The sequence below is a fragment of the Spermophilus citellus genome, assembly GCF_964194105.1.
Source record: "Spermophilus citellus genome assembly, chromosome: 2".
NCBI lineage: Eukaryota > Metazoa > Chordata > Mammalia > Rodentia > Sciuridae > Spermophilus > Spermophilus citellus.
The window spans coordinates 189,921,778-189,939,529 of NC_138183.1; the positions used below are offsets into that span (position 1 = coordinate 189,921,778).

At 38.8% G+C, this 17,752-nt stretch overlaps 1 protein-coding gene, 1 long non-coding RNA gene and 1 pseudogene across 3 annotated transcripts; 2 read left to right on the plus strand and 1 right to left on the minus strand.

The window, feature by feature from the left end:
• Positions 1-1,728: 1,728 nt before the first annotated feature.
• LOC308641410 lies at positions 1,729-6,165 on the minus strand. The gene is made up of 3 exons (XR_014020451.1): positions 6,030-6,165; positions 3,484-3,671; positions 1,729-1,974 (listed from the first exon to the last, which is right to left on the minus strand). It is a non-coding gene; the product is annotated as an uncharacterized lncRNA (long non-coding RNA).
• On the plus strand, positions 6,080-16,873 carry NDUFC2 (NADH:ubiquinone oxidoreductase subunit C2). The gene is made up of 3 exons (XM_081280032.1): positions 6,080-6,378; positions 13,108-13,251; positions 16,743-16,873. Exons 1-3 carry the CDS (start codon positions 6,210-6,212, stop codon positions 16,790-16,792), a joined length of 363 nt encoding a protein of 120 aa, XP_081136158.1. The 5' UTR covers positions 6,080-6,209; the 3' UTR covers positions 16,793-16,873.
• LOC308634575 (actin-related protein 3B-like) lies at positions 11,321-13,101 on the plus strand (annotated as a pseudogene). The gene is made up of 2 exons: positions 11,321-11,342; positions 11,495-13,101. The product of its transcript is annotated as an actin-related protein 3B-like (transcript).
• Positions 16,874-17,752: the final 879 nt, after the last annotated feature.

A 17,752-nucleotide genomic window follows, 5' to 3' on the forward strand; every position in this document is an offset into this window, starting at 1 on the left:
GATGCAAGAGCGGGGAGTCGAGGATGGAAGGCTGGTACCAAGAAATTTGGCTTGAAATTTATAAAATTCTTTTTCTAAAAGCCTCACAATAGTGATTTTATTAAATTGGTTGCTGGGCTGGGGTTGTGGCTCAGTGATAGAGCACTTGTCTAGCATGTGCAAGGCACTGGGTTCAATTCTCAGCACTGCATTTAAATAAGTAAATAAAATAAAGGTCCATGAACAACAAATAAAAATATTTTTTAAAAAACATTGCAGATGTCATAATTGTTAACATGACTTTACCAAACTATAGTTAACTGGTGCAGTTCACTGAGCTTATTTTACAAAGAAAAGAAAATGCCAAAACTCTGACAAAGTTGTTCCATTGCAGCCTTTTTTGACTTATTTTTTACTGTAAAGCACAGTTAATGAATTGGTTATCTCCTTCAACACATCAATTTTCAACAAAATACATCTTGAACTAAGACTTCCAAAAAACTAGTGTAATTAACTTTTCATACGGTGTAATTTTATCTTTTAGTAAATTTCCATACTCTGAAACCATCCTTTGAAAATGGATTCATAGCATCTATTCCAAAAACTATTATTAACACCAAAAGTTTCCTTTGCTAATTCAAGATCTGACTCTTCCTGTAATTTCTGAAGCCGCAGTTTAGATATCTGCTAATTATTCTGGTGTTGTGTTTGCACTTTAGGTTTTTTCAGGTTCTTCTAATCTCTTTTTTTAATATTTTTTTCTTTCTTTAAAATTTCTTTATTTTATTTATTTATTATTTTACGTGGTGCTGAGGATTGAACCCAGCGCCTCGCACATTTTAGGCGAGCGGTCTATCGCTGAGCCACAACCCCAGCCCCTCTTCTAACCTCTTTTTAATTTCTTGCATTTTTTTCTGTTGCCATTCTTTTCTCTTTTATATTCCTGATTTTTAAAATTTTCTGGTTTTACTTCCGCTTCCTTGTTTTTTTGTTATCCCAGGTATGCTTGATGTTCTCATCCTCTTCTTAGCCTTCCTGGGGATCCCTGCCAGCGGTGCCGTGGTTCCCCACCGTCCACATTGGGTCTTCCACAGAGAACATGGAGAGCATTCCACGAGTTGGAGTCCCCTACAGTTGCCACTTGAGCCAGGTGTGAGCATCAGTGAAGTGGGGAGTGGTGAAGAGAAAGCACAATGGATGAAAATTTTGAAATTCCTAAAAGAAAATTTAGGAGTTTGGTTTGAACTGAATTAAAAACAGCAAACAAAACCTAAAGAAAAATATTATATTGACAAATACGTCTGAATTTGGGTGTGTGCGGTGGTAGACCTTGTATGCACAAGGCTAGGACTCTACCAGTAAGGTACACCCCCAAATCACTGCATCAGAATTTTATATACACACACACACACACACACACACATACACACACATATATATTTTATATATAATTTTTCATATATATACATATATATAATTCTAATTAGTTATACATGACAGTAGAATGCATTTTGATATATCATACATAAATGGAGTATAACTTCTCATTCTTCTGGTTGTATATGCATATAGGGTAATAATGTCCAATTCATTCCATTATCATTCATACTCTCATACCCCCTCCCCTTCTTTCACTCATCTCTGTCTAGACCACATTACCTCTATTCCCCCTCACCCCTTATTGTGAATTAGCATCCACATATCAGAGAAAACATTTGGCCTTTGGTTCTTTGGGATTGGTTTATTTTGCTTAGAATCATATTCTTCAGTTCCATCCATTTACCAGAAAATGCCATAATTTCATTCTTCTTTAAGGATGAGTAATATTCCGTTGTGTATATATACCAACCACAGTTGTTTTATTCACTCATCTGTTGAAGGGCATCTAGGTTGTTTCCAGAGTTTGACTATTGTGAATTGAGCTGCTATAAACATTGATGTGGCTTCCTCACTGTAGTATGCTGATTTTAAGCACTTTGGGTAAAATTAAAATGCCTAGAAAAAAATAGGAAATTTTTCATGACATTGGATTTGGCAATGATCTTTTTTTATATGACACCAAAACACAAGCTACAAAAGCAAAAAGAGACAAATGAAACTACCTCAAACTTTAAAGCCTCTGTACATCAAAGGAAGTAATCAACAGAGTGAAAAGGCAGCCCATGTAATGGGAGAAAATTTTGCAAATCATATATTTGATAAGAGGTTAATATCCAGAAAGTATAAGTAATTTCTACAACTCTACAACAACAAAAACAAATAACCTGATTTAACAATGGACAAAGAAATTAAATAGATAATTCTTCAAAGAAGATGACCCACAAGCATCTGAAAAGATGTTCAACCTCACTCATCATAGGAGAAATGCAAATCTAAACTACAATGAGTTTCAAATGGTGGTACACACCTGTAATCCCACTTATATTAAAAACTTTTGGACCAGCATCATGGGCTTGGGGATATAACTCAGTGGTAAAGTACTTGCCTAGGATGTACAAAACCCTGGTTCACTTCACAGTACCACCAAAAAAAAAAAAAAAAATAGGGCTGGGGTTGTGGCTTAGTGGTAGAACACTTGGAGGCGCTGGGTTTGATCCTCAGCACCACATAAAAATAAATAAAATATAGGTATTGTGTCCATTTACAACTAAAAAAAATTAAAAACAGTGTGCATCACAGTCTTGAAATTAAAAGTGCATACTAGACTGAATAATTAGGAAACTCAATCCTAAGTCTATGGCTTCCACAAATATAAAATTATTTTAGCAGTCACATTATCTCACTGTTGTTCACTTTCCTCATCTACAAAATAAAAGGTTTAAACTAGATTATCTCTATGGTCTCTTCCAATTCTATCTTCTATACATCTCAGTAGGCCAGAAACTTGAAACCATAGGAGACCTAGATCAAATCTCAAAGAGATAATTAAGAAATGTAATTAGATTACTTAGGAAAAAATAATCATTTGCCATGGATACCACATAAATGAATCTTTTTTTTTTTTTTTTTTTGCACCAGGAATTGAACCCAGCGGCACTTTACCACTGAGCCATATCCACATCCCTTTTTATTTATTTATTTTATTTTAAGACAGGGCCTCTCTAAGGTGCTTAGGACCTCCCTAAATTACTGAAGCTGGCCTGGAACTTGTGATTCTCCTGCCTCAGCCTGCCAAGCTGCTGAAATTAGAGGCATGTGCCACCATGCCCAGCATTGAGTCCCTTTCTTTAAAAGCTAGAATGAAGTTGACATCAAAACTACCTTTCTCTGCTGGGGACAGTGGTGCATAACTGAGGCAGGGTTGTTAATTCCCAGCCTGTCTAGTTACCCTCAGTAAGACCCAGTCTAAAAGTAAAATTTTAAAAAGGGTTGAGGATGTAGCTCAAAGGCAGAATGCTCCTGGGTTCAATCCCCAATAAAACACACACACACACTACAATGAAATTTCACCTCACACGCATTAGAATGGCCACTATCAAAAGAATAAAAAAGTCAGGTGCATACCTGTAATCTCAGCTACTCAGGAGACTGAGGCAGGAGGATCACAAATTTGAGGCCAGCCTGAGCAACTTAGGGAGACTCTGTCTCAAAAGAAAATGGAAGGAAGGAAGGCAGGCAGGCAGGCACACAGGGATGTAGCTCGGGGTAGTGTTCACCTAGCATGTGAAGGCCCTGAGTTTAATATCCAATACCTAAGAAAAGAAAGAAAAAGTGTTGGTGAGGATGTGGAGGAAACTAGAGTCCTTATGCACTATTGATGAGAATGTAAACTGATGCAGCCATTATGGAAAACAGTAGGGAATTTCCTCAAAAAATTAAAAATTGAGCCAGGCCCAATTGCACACTCCTCTAATCTTAGCTACTCAGGAGGCTGAGGCAGGAGGTTCCCAAGTTTGAAGCCAGCCTTGGCAACTTAGCATAAACCTGTCTCAAATTTTTATAAGGCTGGGATGTAGCTCTGTAATAGAGCATCCCTTGGTTCAATCCCTAGCACCTCCCCCCCAAAAAATATTAAAAACTGAATTAACACAGGGTTCAATTCTCAGTACCAAAAACTAAAAAAATTAAAAAGTATTGGGAAGCGGGTAGGGATGGGGATATAAGCTCAGTGGTGAGGCACCTACCTAGCATGCTTGAGGCCCCAGGTTTGATCCCCAGTATATTATGTGATAGAGCAATCCCATTTCTGGGTATATACCCAAAAGTATTCAAAGCAGGATCTTAGGCTGGGGAGATGGGTCAGTAGTATCAGTGGTAGAGCACTTGTCTAACATGCACAAGGCTCTAGGGTCCATCCCAGCACTGCAAACACCAAGAATAGCTGATATATTTAATATTATTTACCACAATAAAGAGATAAAATTGATTATCGCATAAAATATACCATAAACCCAAAAGTGTAGATACAATTAAAATAATAAAATGTATGTCAATATACTCACCACATAGCTTCAAAACTTCATTTGCTTTTCCTTTTAGAGTTTTATCAGTAATATTTTTATCTATAGATAATGTATTTTCCCTAATATTGAGCTTTATATAAATGGAATATTTCAGTACCACAAAGAAAAAAAAAACAGGGTGTTTTAAGGTGTGGGGAAAGGTGACTGGAGGTGAAGTTGTCAGTGGTCTGTGCATGCAAAATCAGTCTTCATGACTGGCATGTTCAGAAAATGGCAGTTAGAAAAATCTCATTACTGACTCTCCACGTGTTTTTTTTTTGTTGTTGTTGTTGTTGTTTATTTTTGTCTTTGTCTTTTGGTATGGAAATTAACCCAGGGACACCTACCACTGAGCTACATCCACAGCCATTTTAATTTTTTTTTTTTTTAAAGACAGGATCTCAGTAAGTTGCCCAGGCTAGCTTCAAATTTAAGACCCTCTTGCCTCAGCCTTCCAGGTTGCTGGTATCACAGGTGTGCACCACAGCACCCAGAAAATTCCATGCCTTCTTGTGCTATCAGAAGATTCAAATAAAAACACATTGGCACAGGAACAAGACTTTTTACTCTTATGCTCAAACACCAGGGAAACAGAACATGGGGTTCAGAAATCCCAGGCTAACTTAAAGGACAAAGGTTGTACAACTAATATGGCATCTACATAATAGGCAGGTACCCAATCTCTTGATGTCATGACATGTAGAAATGGAGTTTAGTTGCATGTTCACTTTTCTTCATCATGTCTCTTCATAGGACTCATGACTTATTACCATCTCAGGTCTCTAAATAAGGTGTGATTTTTATTATGCTAATAAAGTTAACTATAGTTTACTTTAGAATCACTAAAAATTGTCATTCTAAATCTAAATTTGGATTTAAAATCTAAAATTGTGTTTGTACCTCACTACCTGGAACTTGTCCCTTATCATCTGAGACAGTCCCTATTTTATTTTATTTATTTTCGGAACAGGGCATACTATTATTCTTTCTCAATAGGTTTGATTTTGGTGATCTTGTCTTTCCTGGTTCTGGCTTCTTGGTATCTCTGCTGACCACATAGACTTTGAAGGCTAAACTGACTTTCCAACATCCTGTTTCCAGATGTATCTTAATTTCATGTCTTTAAAGGCTGGTCTATTTTTTAACTCTCAATTTTCTGGTATGTCTGGTAACTATTAAGAATGAGGGCTAGTTTAGCCATCTCAATCTGAGGGTGGAGTTTTCAGATTTCTGATGTCAAAAGGTCGCCCATCAGACATCTATGCAGGCCAAGAGTCAATGGGTTTAACAAAAATGGCCTTCAAGTTCCTGAAAAGTAAACCAGGCAAATGTAACCATCATAACCTGCATGTCAGAGGTGTTACTTATAGTAACCTCCAGTGATTTTTAAAGTCAACCAGAAGCAAGTGATAAAGGATTTATTCAAGTTTTCCCTCAATATCATTGCTCCAGGGGAAAAGGGAAAAGGAACTTTCATTTTATCTGTACTGTTTTATTTTCTTTATAAAAGCACCCCCGCCACCCCTGGCCCCGCTGTCCCCACTACCACCCGCCCAATAAGCAACAGCTGACTACCTACACCGGCCTTTTAGTATACCGGAACCTTACGGGCAGGGTTCCGGCGTAGCACGCATCGGGAAGTGTTTGGGCGCTGCACCTCCGTGCGCCATGCCCTTCAGCCCGGTACACTGAGGAGACCGTTCGCCGCTTAGGCCCTGAAAGTGGTGGTGGTGGTTTTCCTTATAGTTGGAGGTCCGAGGCCAGGCCTCAGGTAGAAACGGCATCACCATGATGGACGGAAGGCCGGGCCGAGTGCCCCTACAGTTCCTGCCAGATGAGGCTCGGCGCCTGCCTCCGCCCAAATTGACCGACTCGCGGCTTCTCTACTTCGGCTTCCTGGGCTACTGCTCTGGCCTGCTAGATAACGCGCTCCGGCGGAGGCCGGTGATGTCGGCGGGTGAGGGCTGCACGGGCGGGGTCTCCCAGGAGGAGAGGGGTTTGCAGGCCTGTGGGTCGGCTTCGCTATAGGCCTGCGCGCGGTGCATTGTTTTTCTGGGTCTTTATGTTTTTCTGGTCTCCCTCGTTTCCCTGGGCTGTCTGCCAGGTTAGCTCTTCGGAATCGGGCACAGCCAGACTGTCATTTTTCACTTGAAGGAACTGACAGTGCGGTGACACAGGGACTTATCCGTGACCTTACAATGAGTCTGTGAAGGACCTGCAACTGTTCCTCTAAGTTCCTGCTGTGCTTTGTGTAAAAATGAGTGTTCACTCCATGCCATACATTACTGACACTCCGTGGACGTTATAGCATTTAGATCTTTTGAAAACTTTATGGGGAGGCATTCTCCTCTAACAAGAAAACAGCTTCATAGAGATTAAAGCAGTTTTCCCAAGGTCAGTGGCCAGTAAGCAGCATAGGCCTGTTTTTAGACCCCGGAGTGTCTTGAAACCAGTGCTTCTCAGTCTTAGTGACCATAAGAATAATCTAGAGATCTTGATAAATTCAGACTCTGATTGATATGTTCAGGGGACAGGCCTGATGTTGTTTGCAAGCTCCCGGGTAACAGTTACATCTGCTAGTTTGGGAACCCACACTTTGAAAGTCTCAGTGACCAGCAGGCTGAATTTTCTAGTAGAACATTACTGGCCTTGTGTCAGAGACTATTTTGACAATAGCTGACACAGTAGCTGTGCTAAGAACTATGGATTTCCAAAGGGAAAAGAGGAGAGAAACAACTTTGGAAGAGATGCCTTTGAACTTACCTTTGATTATCAGGTGAACTCAGAGAACATAGGTAAAATGCCTGATACACAGAAGGAGCTGAGTGAAATTCCCTTTCCTGAGCTTTTGTTATGCGAACAGTTTACCGTATATTTATTCAACATTGAACTTTTGTCCGTCTGGCATTGGATACATGGGGTAAGGAATCCTGTCCCTGCTCTTAAGCTCCTAGTCAAGTCAGGGAAACAAACAATAGTCCATTACTGGTTTCATCGTGATAGACACTTGTGTTCTGATAGAGGTGGGTGAACAGGGGGTTCTTTTCGAGCACAAGGAGATACAGATAGATGGACTGTTCCAGAGGAAGTAAAGGTGGCAGAATTATGAATTATTATTATAATCTCACTTCATTGTCTATTTAACTGTTCTGGGAAATAGAAGAACATATTAGTTAAGAGCATAAACTTTGGGACTTTTCAGCATCTTCACCCTACTAGCCATTTAATTCTAAGGAAGTTTTCTAACTCTGAGAACTAGATAACATTTATAAAGTACTTAACACAGGAGTGGGAGTCAGTTCCTGAGTTCCCCTGAATTTTCCAGAATTGCTTTGGAAAATTTAGTAAGACTATTGAAATTGTCATCCTCAGCAGCATTTGTTAATGCATATTGTACTTTGTCTAGCTTAGTGCCTAGCATATAGCAGACTAAAATATGGTACAAATACTTATTGAGCCAGGCACAGTGGTGTACACCTATAATCCCAGTGAGTTAGGAGGCTGAGGCAGGAGGATCTCAAATTTAAAGCAAGCCATAGCAATTTGGCAAGGCCCTAATTAACTTAGCAAGACCTGTCTCAAAATAAAAAAGGGCTATGGATGTGGCTTAGTGGTTGAGTGCCCCTGGATTCAATCCCCCTACCAAAAAAAAAAAAAAAATAGGGGAGGGGATAACTTACTGAACATATAAGTAACATGGTAACAATTCTCCAAATATTTATAGACCAGATGGTCATATCTGTTAAAAAACAAATTGTGACTGGAAATGGTGCATACCTGTAATCCCAGCAATTTGGGAGGTTGAAGCAAGCAGGAGGATTTTAAATTCACAGCCAGCTTCAGCAACTTAACAAGACCCTGTTTCAAAAATAAAATAAAAAGGGCCGGGGGTGTTATTCACTGGTAGAGCACCCTGGGTTCATTTCCCAGTAACACCAAAAAAAAAATAAATAAATAAAAAAATGTACAAATTTATTCATTTAGGGAAACAGGTATGACACGTAAATGATGTTTCTAAGAGGGCTGGAAAAAGGGGAAAGGAATAGATGGTAGATTTTCAAACTAGAGTCTTAGCATTCTGTGGATAATAATGGAATATTCTATCAATGAAATAAAAATTTGCAGATCTTTTTAAATTTTTTTATTTTTTGGTATCGAGGATTGAACTCAGCGGTACTCAATCACAGAGTCACATCCCCAGCCCTATTTTGTATTTTAGAGACAGGGTCTCACTGAGTTGCTTAGCACCTTGCTTTTGCTGAGGCTGGCTTTGAACTCGCAATCTTCCTTCCTCAGCCTCCCGAGCTGCTGGGATTACAGGCCTATGCCACCATGCTTGGCTAAATATTTTTATTTTTGTAGATCTGTTTTTCAATAAGCAGACATTATCAAATAGAATTTTTCTTAAGCTTTTCTCACAACTCTTTTTTTTTTTTTTTTTTTTTGGTACCTGGATTGAACCTGGGGGCATTTAACCACTGAGCCATATCTCCATCCCTTTTATATATTTTATTTTGAAACAGGGTCTCACTGAGTTGCTGAGGCTGCCTTTGAACTCATGATGTTCGTGCCAGCCTCCTAACTGCTGGAATTACAGGCATGTGCCACAGCACCTGGCTCTTTTCTTTCCTTTTCTTTTTTCTTTTTTTTTTTTAATATTTTTTTAGTTGTCAATGGATGTTTATTTTATTTATTGATATGTGGTGCTGAGAATCGAACCCAGTGCCTCATACATGCTAGGCAGGTGCTCTACCACTGAGCCACAATCCTAGCCCTCTTTCCTTTTCTTCACTGGAGATTGAACCCAGGACCTCCATGCATTCTAGATAAGCACTCTACCACTGAGTTACATCCTTAGCCCTTTTTGTTTTAAGACATTGTTTCACCAAATTGCTGAGGCTGGCCTTGAACTTGCAGTCCTCTTACTTCATTATTTAGAGTTGCTGGCATTATAGGTATGTGCCACTACACCCAGCCTTCCACACTCACTTTTTTTTTTTTTTTTTAGAGAGTGAGAGAGGAGGGGGAGAGAGAGAGAGAGAGGGAGAGAATTTTTAATATTTATTTTTTAGTTCTCGGCGGACACAACATCTTTGTTGGTATGTGGTGCTGAGGATTGAACCCGGGCCGCACGCATGCCAGGCGATCGCGCTACCGCTTGAGCCACATCCCCAGCCCTCCACACTCACTTTTAAAACTCTTGTTGCTGTTTATCACTTACCTTCCCTAAATTTAGTTATTTGGTAATCTAAGTGTAGTCTATCTAATTGAATATTTATTATTTCAAGTTCAATGTATCAGTAATTTATAGTATTATGCAAAGAATACAGTGGTTTATAGGTTTAGATTCACTGGGTGTAGGAAAGAAGGGGAAAGTGTTTGTGAAGGGATTATGTATATAATGAAAGGAAGACCACCCCTAAGAGAGAAAGATTAGGGAAATAGGGATTTGGAGAAAGGGCAAGCCATGCTTTTGTAACAGGGACACTGACAGCATCATCTAAAACATATGAAGTCTTTCTCTGAGGAGTATGGATCAGTGTAGATAGGATCTAGATCTTTGTCTGATCCATTGGCACATGAAAGAACCTGGCACACTTTGGTTTACCATATGGCAGGTAGCCAGTTAGGGGAAGCAGTGGCTGTTTGAGTTAGGGAAGAATACAAAAGAGCCTGGGCTCTGTCCATTCCCAGGTTGTAGGAATATTTTGCAATTGTATTGCTTCCCACATTTTCCAAAGTACTTGTATATGTATTTTGTCTTAGTGTATATATTACTAGTAGTGGGTAAGATGGAATGGTACCATGCATCCCAAACATGGCAGACTCCCTGCCTCCCTGTGTGGTGGACTGTGGCGTTGAGGTCTTGCACTTCCTAGCTATACCAAGCTTGGCTTTACAGGTAACACCGAGCCATAGTTCATTATTCTGTCATGTGTTGCCATCAGAGTCTGCAAAAGTAGTCAACCCAAACCAAAGGATAGTGGTTGAGGGATGTTGGTGACCTTGACTTTTTCATAGGGGATAAAGCCATTAGTAATCCTACCTGTACTCTAAAGTGGCCAATATGACATGGAATCATTGAGGACTGGGCTCTTATGGAAAGATTCATGGAACAAGTGGTTTTTAAATACCTTTGAGTAAAATACCTTGAGTAAAAAATAAGGACCATTATTTTTAATGGCAGGAAGTATCTTGCAGAAATTATGTTTGAATCATTTAATGTATCAGGAGTCTATCTACACTTTTGTTTTTCTTTTTCTTGGGCTTTGAGATGTAGTGTTAGATCATTTATTTGTTGACTATTTATTCTTTTAATGAATGCACTCGATGCAATAAACTTTCCTCTTACTACTGCCTTCATAGTGTCCCAGAGATTTTGATATGTTGTATCAGTGTTCTCATTTACTTCTAAGAATTTTTTTATTTCATCCTTGATTTCTTCTACTATCCATTCATCATTCAATTGTGTATTATTTAGTCTCCATTTGTTAACAGTAGCTTCTATTTTTTATTTTATCGTGATTTCTAATTTCATTCCATTGTGGTCTGATGGAATGCAGGGTATTATCTCTGCTTTTTTGTATTTACTAAGAGTAGGAAAGGTAGTAGAATGAAACAGACATTATTGCTGTATGTGTATATGTGACTGCATGACCAATATGATTCTGCAACATGTACACTCAGAAAAATGAGAAATTATATCCCATCTATTTATGATATATCAAAGTGCATAAATGTGTTCTATAAATGTGTCATGTATAATTAATTAAAACAAAAAAATTTTTTTAAAGAGTCTATCTACATTGCAACTCAGGCAGTGCTGCCTTTAGCAGCCTCTTGGATATCTTGACAAGTTGGTGAGCATACACTGATGGGCATAGTTATTGACAGTGGACATGGAGTCACCTGTGGCAGAAGGTTATATAATTGGAAGCTGCCATCAAAACATCTTTTTTAGTTATGCATGGACACGATATCTTTATTTGTTTATTTATCATGTGGTGCTGGGGATCAAACCCAGTACCTCACATGTGCAAGACAAGCACTCTGCCACTGAACCACAACCTCAGCCCTCAAACACATCTTGATTGCAGGTAGATATAGTATGTATTTTCATTCAACAGCTGCTAAAGGAACAGGAGGTAGGAATCCCTCCTGAGCAGTCATTGGGAACTGCAGCAACCTTTAAGGAAAAATACAGTTACATTTGTCCTGAATTAGCTAAGTATAACATGGATCCCTGGAAGTGGATAATATAGTTCATGGGTATCTGCAACCAACCAGAAGAAATTCATTATAGATGTTTGTTCTAAAAGGTTCTTGGGTCATGAAATAATATTTCACCCTGAGTTTGCCAACCCTGATCTCATGGAATTCATCTTGGATGTTGTTGATAAAGTAATACAGAACTGTCCCATCAGTGTATGTCATCTGCCTTCTTTTAGTCATTTTTCAGGGATTGACAGGCTTGACAATGTTCAGGGAATTTGGACATCAACTGCAGAAAGATTTAAAAAGAGTGTTGGTTGTCAGATTAGCTCTTCACTACAGCTCAGTGGCAACAGAATAAAACCTAAGCCTGTGGATGTTCAGGTGGTAATATGTCATCACATGCAGCACTATGCCGGGTAGTTTGAAGGCTTGATGCTGGCCTCAACTCCAGAGTTCTTTCAGGGCCATCACCCTAAGAAGGACTTGAAGAATACACCTATAGCATCTGCTGCCACAATGCTGTCTTTGGAGTCATGTTTTAGTGTTTGCCTTAAAGTCTATCATCCTTGAAGTTCATAGAAAAACAGAACAGCAAACTTTTTTGCCATGTTTGCTAGAAAATGATTATATTTTATCACGGTGACATTAAGTCTGAACACTAAACATTATTGTGTGAGAATTATGGATACTGTATGTGTTAGTTTTTTTGTTTAAAATTTCTGGAACTGTTTTATAGGAGATGATCGTTTGATGTTGGTGAGTGTTGGATGAAATGCTATCTTGATCCATTATAATAAAAGCTGTTAGAATCTATAATATTTTTCAAAAGGTGTAGTATAACCGTTTAGTGACCCATGATATTTATATTTATGTTCAAATATAAATATTTATATTCAAATATAAATTGGGATATACAGACAAACCAGATCACTTATTGCTTTTATACCATATGTAGACTTTACCTCTGTCTTAATCATATTCTGAACAAGCAGTAGAATATAAGTTTATATAGGTCTAAAGTTAACTTTATTGAAAACAAAATGTTGTTGGGTTTTTTTTTTTTCCCTTTGTTAATTCAGGATTTGGCACTTATCTACCTTCTTCCATTGAGTATTTTATAAAACATGAAATTTTAAAATTGTAGGTTATGTTTGCAGATTTATTGTTGTTTTTCATAATCACTAGATTTCTTTAAGAATATGGCAGATGGCTCAAGGTCACTTTCAGTTGAGGTTCTTTCGAAATAGTCATATAGAAAAGGATTGTTTTCCTTTATTTTTTGTAGTATGAATTGAATGTGTTCTACTGTCATGTATAACAAATTAGAATAAATAAATAAATAAAGCACCCAAAAAAAGAATGATAGAAGAAATACCATAGCTATAAATTAGATATCTAAAAATGTTAAAATGTAATTCTTTATGCACAATGACTGATTTGCTTGTTTTGGGATTTGTCATTTGAATTTCAGGTTTGCATCGTCAGCTTCTCTATGTTACTTCCTTTGTTTTTGTTGGCTATTATCTTTTAAAACGGCAAGACTATATGTATGCTGTGAGGGACCATGACATGTTTGCATATATAAAGTCACATCCAGAAGATTTTCCTGAAAAAGGTATTTCAAATTAATTGTAGAAAACCTTGTTCCTTACTCTGTTGTATTCCCTGATTAATCCTATCTATGCTAGAGGCTTCATGTGTGAAGCCTTCTGTGTTCTATGACTCCTACATCTTTGTCTAGATTGAAATCTTTTTTGTTGAAGGAGTACAGAGAGATATAGGGGATTGAACCCAGGGGCACTTTTCCACTGAGTTATTATCCCTAGCCCTTTTACTTTTTTATTTTGAGACAGAGTCTTGCTAAGTTTAAGTTGACCAGGCTGGGCTCCAACTTGTAATCTTCCTGCCTCAGCCTCCGAAGTAACTGGGATTACAGGTTTGTGCCACTGTGCCCAGCAAACATGAAGTTTTTAAATTCATGTATCAAAAAAATTTTTTTAAAGAGAGTGAGAGAGGAGAGAGAGAGAGAGACAGAGAGAGAGAGAGAGAATTTTTAATATTTATTTTTTAGTTCTCGGCGGACACAACATCTTTGTTGGCATGTGGTGCTGAGGATCGAACCCGGGTGACACGTATGCCAGGCAAGCGCGCTATCGCTTGAGCCACATCCCCAGCCCTGTATCAAATTTTTGACTGAGGACTTCTGTGTCCCTTGAATAGCAAACAAAATTCATGTCCCCTCGCCTTCTCAAACCTTCTGCTGAGCTTCGAACTCTTCCTCTCCCACTGCCACTGCCTTGGTTCAGGCCTACCTAGATAATATCTTGTTTGGACTGTGACACCTCTAGCTCACCTCTGCCTTTAGTCTTGCTTCTGCTAACAGCAAATCTGGTCATATTTCTATAAATTGCCTCTAGGATAAAATCCAAACTCCCTAGGATGGTTCATCTCCACTGGCAGAGTCAATTGCTTGTCTGCTGGTAGAAACGCTTTGCCCATTGGTCTTTCTATCTTCCACATTATGTCTGTATTACTCCCTGGAATGTAGTTTAATCTTTGTTTTCCCAGCCTCTAGCACAGAACCTACTACACATAGCAGCACTTATAAAATTAACAGCTGACCTAAACCTGCAGGGAATCCTGCTTTAGCTCCTATCACTCACCTTTCATAAAATGCTGCCAGAGGCTGTGGCTCAAGCGGTAGCATGCTCGCCTGGCATGCACATGGCGCTGGGTTCAATCCTCAGCACCACATATAAATAAAGATGTTGTATCCGCCGAAAACTAAAAAATAAATATTAAAAAAAATTCTCTCTCTCTCTTTCTTAAAAAAATGAGGGGGGGCATGGCATGACCTTGAAGGAGATTCTGGGATGCTGACCCTTTCCTTCCTCTCTCTTAAAAAAAATAAAATAAAATGCTGCCAGGAGGGTCCTGGTTGGAGGAAGGAATAAATAGGGAAGGCACAGATCAGGTACTGGAGGCCATCAGCAGATGTGGTCAAGCTCACCATGTCCCCACTTGTCAATGGAAGAAGCTCAGGAAATGCTTGTCCTGAACCTACGCTGTATCACTTGGACATGTGCTTTCTTATAACATTCTTCCTTTGGCCCCTATTTCCATCTTGTCAATGGAACAGGTTCCTGCTCAAGGTTTATCATCTGAGTGAAGCCTTCACCCAGCTATAGACAGTAATTCCCTCAGCACACTGTTGCTGTTAATTGTGAATATCATTGTAATATGACTTTTATTACCCACATTTGGCACACTTACACACAATACTGATGAGTGTATGTGTGTGCTATTTGTAGACTGGAAATTTAACTTACTAGGGCAATTTTTATCTTCCCAAGGACTAAAGATCCTTTTTTTTAATATTTATTTTTTAGCAATATCTTTATTTTATTTATGTGGTGCTGAGGATTGAACCCAGGACTTCACACGTGCTAGGCGAGCACTCTACTGCTGAGCCACAACTCCAGCCCCCTAAAGACCCTTTCTAAACATGTGAATGAATGTTGAAAAATTTTGAACGTTTTAAATATATAATAGATTTTTATATACTTTCCTATGCATGTAAATGTATAATATAAAGTATTTACATTTCATTAGGCTGAGTTGGGGATATAGCTGAGCTGGTAGAGTGCTTGCCTTGCATGCACAAGGCCCTGGGTTCAATCCCCAGCACCATCAAAAAAAAAAAAAAATTGTTAGGCTGACTGATCCCAAAGGTCCTGTTCAACTCTAAAACTTTATTAGTATTATAATACAATATTCCCAGGGCCTTGAGTCACCTATGTGATATTTATGGTGTCTAAAAAAGACTTTTTTTTTTTTTTTTTTTTTGGCCAGTGAAGAGTTTAAATACTAGTGCAATCAGTCCCAGTGGTATACACTTATAATCCCTTGGGAGGCTAAGGCAGAAGGATTCCAAGTTCAAGGCCAGCCTGAGCAACTTAGCAATACTCTGTCTCAACATAAAAAATAAAAAGGCTGGGCTGGGGATGTGGCTCAAGTGGTAGCACGCTCACCTGGCATGTGTGTGGCACTGGGTTCAATTCTCAGCACCACATAAAAATAAAATAAAGACATTAAAAAAAAAAAAGGCTGGGGATATGGCTCAGGGGTAGAGTGCCCCTGGGTTAAACCCATTAAAAAATAAAGTACCATTAAAAATCAAAGGTATATTGGGGCTGGGGATGTGGCTCAAGCGGTAGCACACTCGCCTGGCATGCGTGCGGCCCGGGTTCAATCCTCAGCACCACATACAAACAAAGATATTGTGCCTGCCGAAAACTAAATAATAAATATTTAAAAATTCTCTCTCTCTCTCTCTCTCTCTCTCTCTCTCTCTCTCTCTCTCTCTCTCTCTCTCTTAAAATATATATAAATAAAATTACAGGTATAAAGCCATAAATCAGGTGTGGGGAAACTCAGAATCATTGGATGTTAGAGCTGAAGAAATCTTGGCTAATTCTAATTCCTAGAAGTGAGTCCCACTAGCTAGGCAATCTTCAGCCCTGAGCCTTCTGAATCTTTGCCTAGATATTTCCACTACCTCCCTCTGTCAGCAGGTGTATATATAGCCACTTCATTCTGTCTTCTAGTGGATTACCAGCAGGTGTGTCAAGAGCATCCTGCACTGACTACAGGAGCATGGAGGGTTTCAATACATTAGTTGAAACTGGCCTCTCCTAGCTGACCTATAACCTTCCTGTTTATTTCTTCCTTCATCCCTTTAGTCAGGATATTCCTAGGAGTAACTTGCCCCTCCTGGTAGCCATCTAGATGTCACCACAGATTTAAGAAATAAAATATTTCAGTGATTTCCAAGCCATTGTGGTACTAGAGATTGAACCCAGGACCTAGCACATGCTAGGCAAGTGCTCTATCACTGAGCTACATCCCTAACCCTCCACCATCACCACTTTTTTATTTTGACATAGAGTCTCACTGAGTTGCTCAGTATGGCCTCCAACTTGTGATCCTTCTGCTTCCGCTTCTCAGTAGCTGGGATTATGGACATGTGCACAGCATGCCTAGCTAAGAAATAAAACTTTAAAAAACATAATTGTAAGATAATTTTTTTAATCTTTTTTTTTATAGATAAGAAAACTTATGGTGAAATTCTTGAAGAATTCCATCCAGTGCGTTGAAGTCTTCAAAATATTTGCTCCCATTTACTAAGATGTTTCTAAATTTTATGGAACATATTTCCTCCACGACAGCCGAAGTTTAACACCTATAATTAAAGTAGTTATCATGAACAAGTACTCTGACTCTTCTTTTTTCATTTTAAGAAGAAATAGGGCTGGAGTTGTGGCTCAGTGGTAGTGCGCTCACCTAGCAAGCACAAGGCCCTGGGTTCGATCCTCAGCCACATAAAAACAAACAGATAAAGGTATTGTGTCCAACTACAACTAAAAAATAAATATTTAAAAAGAAAAGAAAAAAATAGTTCACTTTCCATTGACCCAGTTTTTGGAAGATTTTTAAATGGAGTTTAAGGGCTGAGGATGTGGCTTAGTGGTAGAGTGCTTACATAACATTTGTGAGGTCCTGGATTGAATCCCAATACCACAAAATAATAAATTTAGTTCCAAATCAGAACTAAACTCCATTTATTCTGATCAGATTTGGAAAACTTCAGCCCATGGACCAACTCTGGCCCACTGTCAATAAAGTTTTATTGAAACACAGCCACTTTCATTTGTTTATATGGCTGCTTTCATACTACAACAGCAGGGTCAAGTAGTTATGACAGAGCTTATAGCAGGCAAGGCCTAAAATACTTAATATCTGGCCCTTTTCAGAAAAGAATTGCCAGCTTCTGTTCTAATGTAAAATAAGCCAGATTATAAAGGGTTTTGTGAATCATAGATCATTTTAACTTGATTCCTTAAGTATGGGGAATTCAGTAAAAGGGTTTTAATTGGAATAATGGTCAGGTTTGTATTTCTGAGCTCCCTTTGCAACAATATATAGGGTGGTTTGGAAGGAAGACACTTAAGGCAAGCACAGTTAAACATCTGATACTGCACAGGAGTGTGCTCTTAGGTGAATCATCCTGGACAAAGAGCTCAGCTAGCACAGTCTACAGTGGAGCTTGGCACAGT

What these genes read in the sequence shown, in the direction of transcription:
- NDUFC2 (XM_081280032.1), top strand. Translation starts at nt 6,210, where the DNA reads ATGATGGACGGAAGGCCGGGCCGAGTGCCCCTACAGTTCCTGCCAGAT. An exon ending in GAGGCCGGTGATGTCGGCGG is followed by an intron (nt 6,379 to 13,107) that starts GTGAGGGCTGCA and finishes TTTGAATTTCAG; the next exon opens with GTTTGCATCGTCAGCTTCTC. An exon ending in AGAAGATTTTCCTGAAAAAG is followed by an intron (nt 13,252 to 16,742) that starts GTATTTCAAATT and finishes TTTTTTTTATAG; the next exon opens with ATAAGAAAACTTATGGTGAA.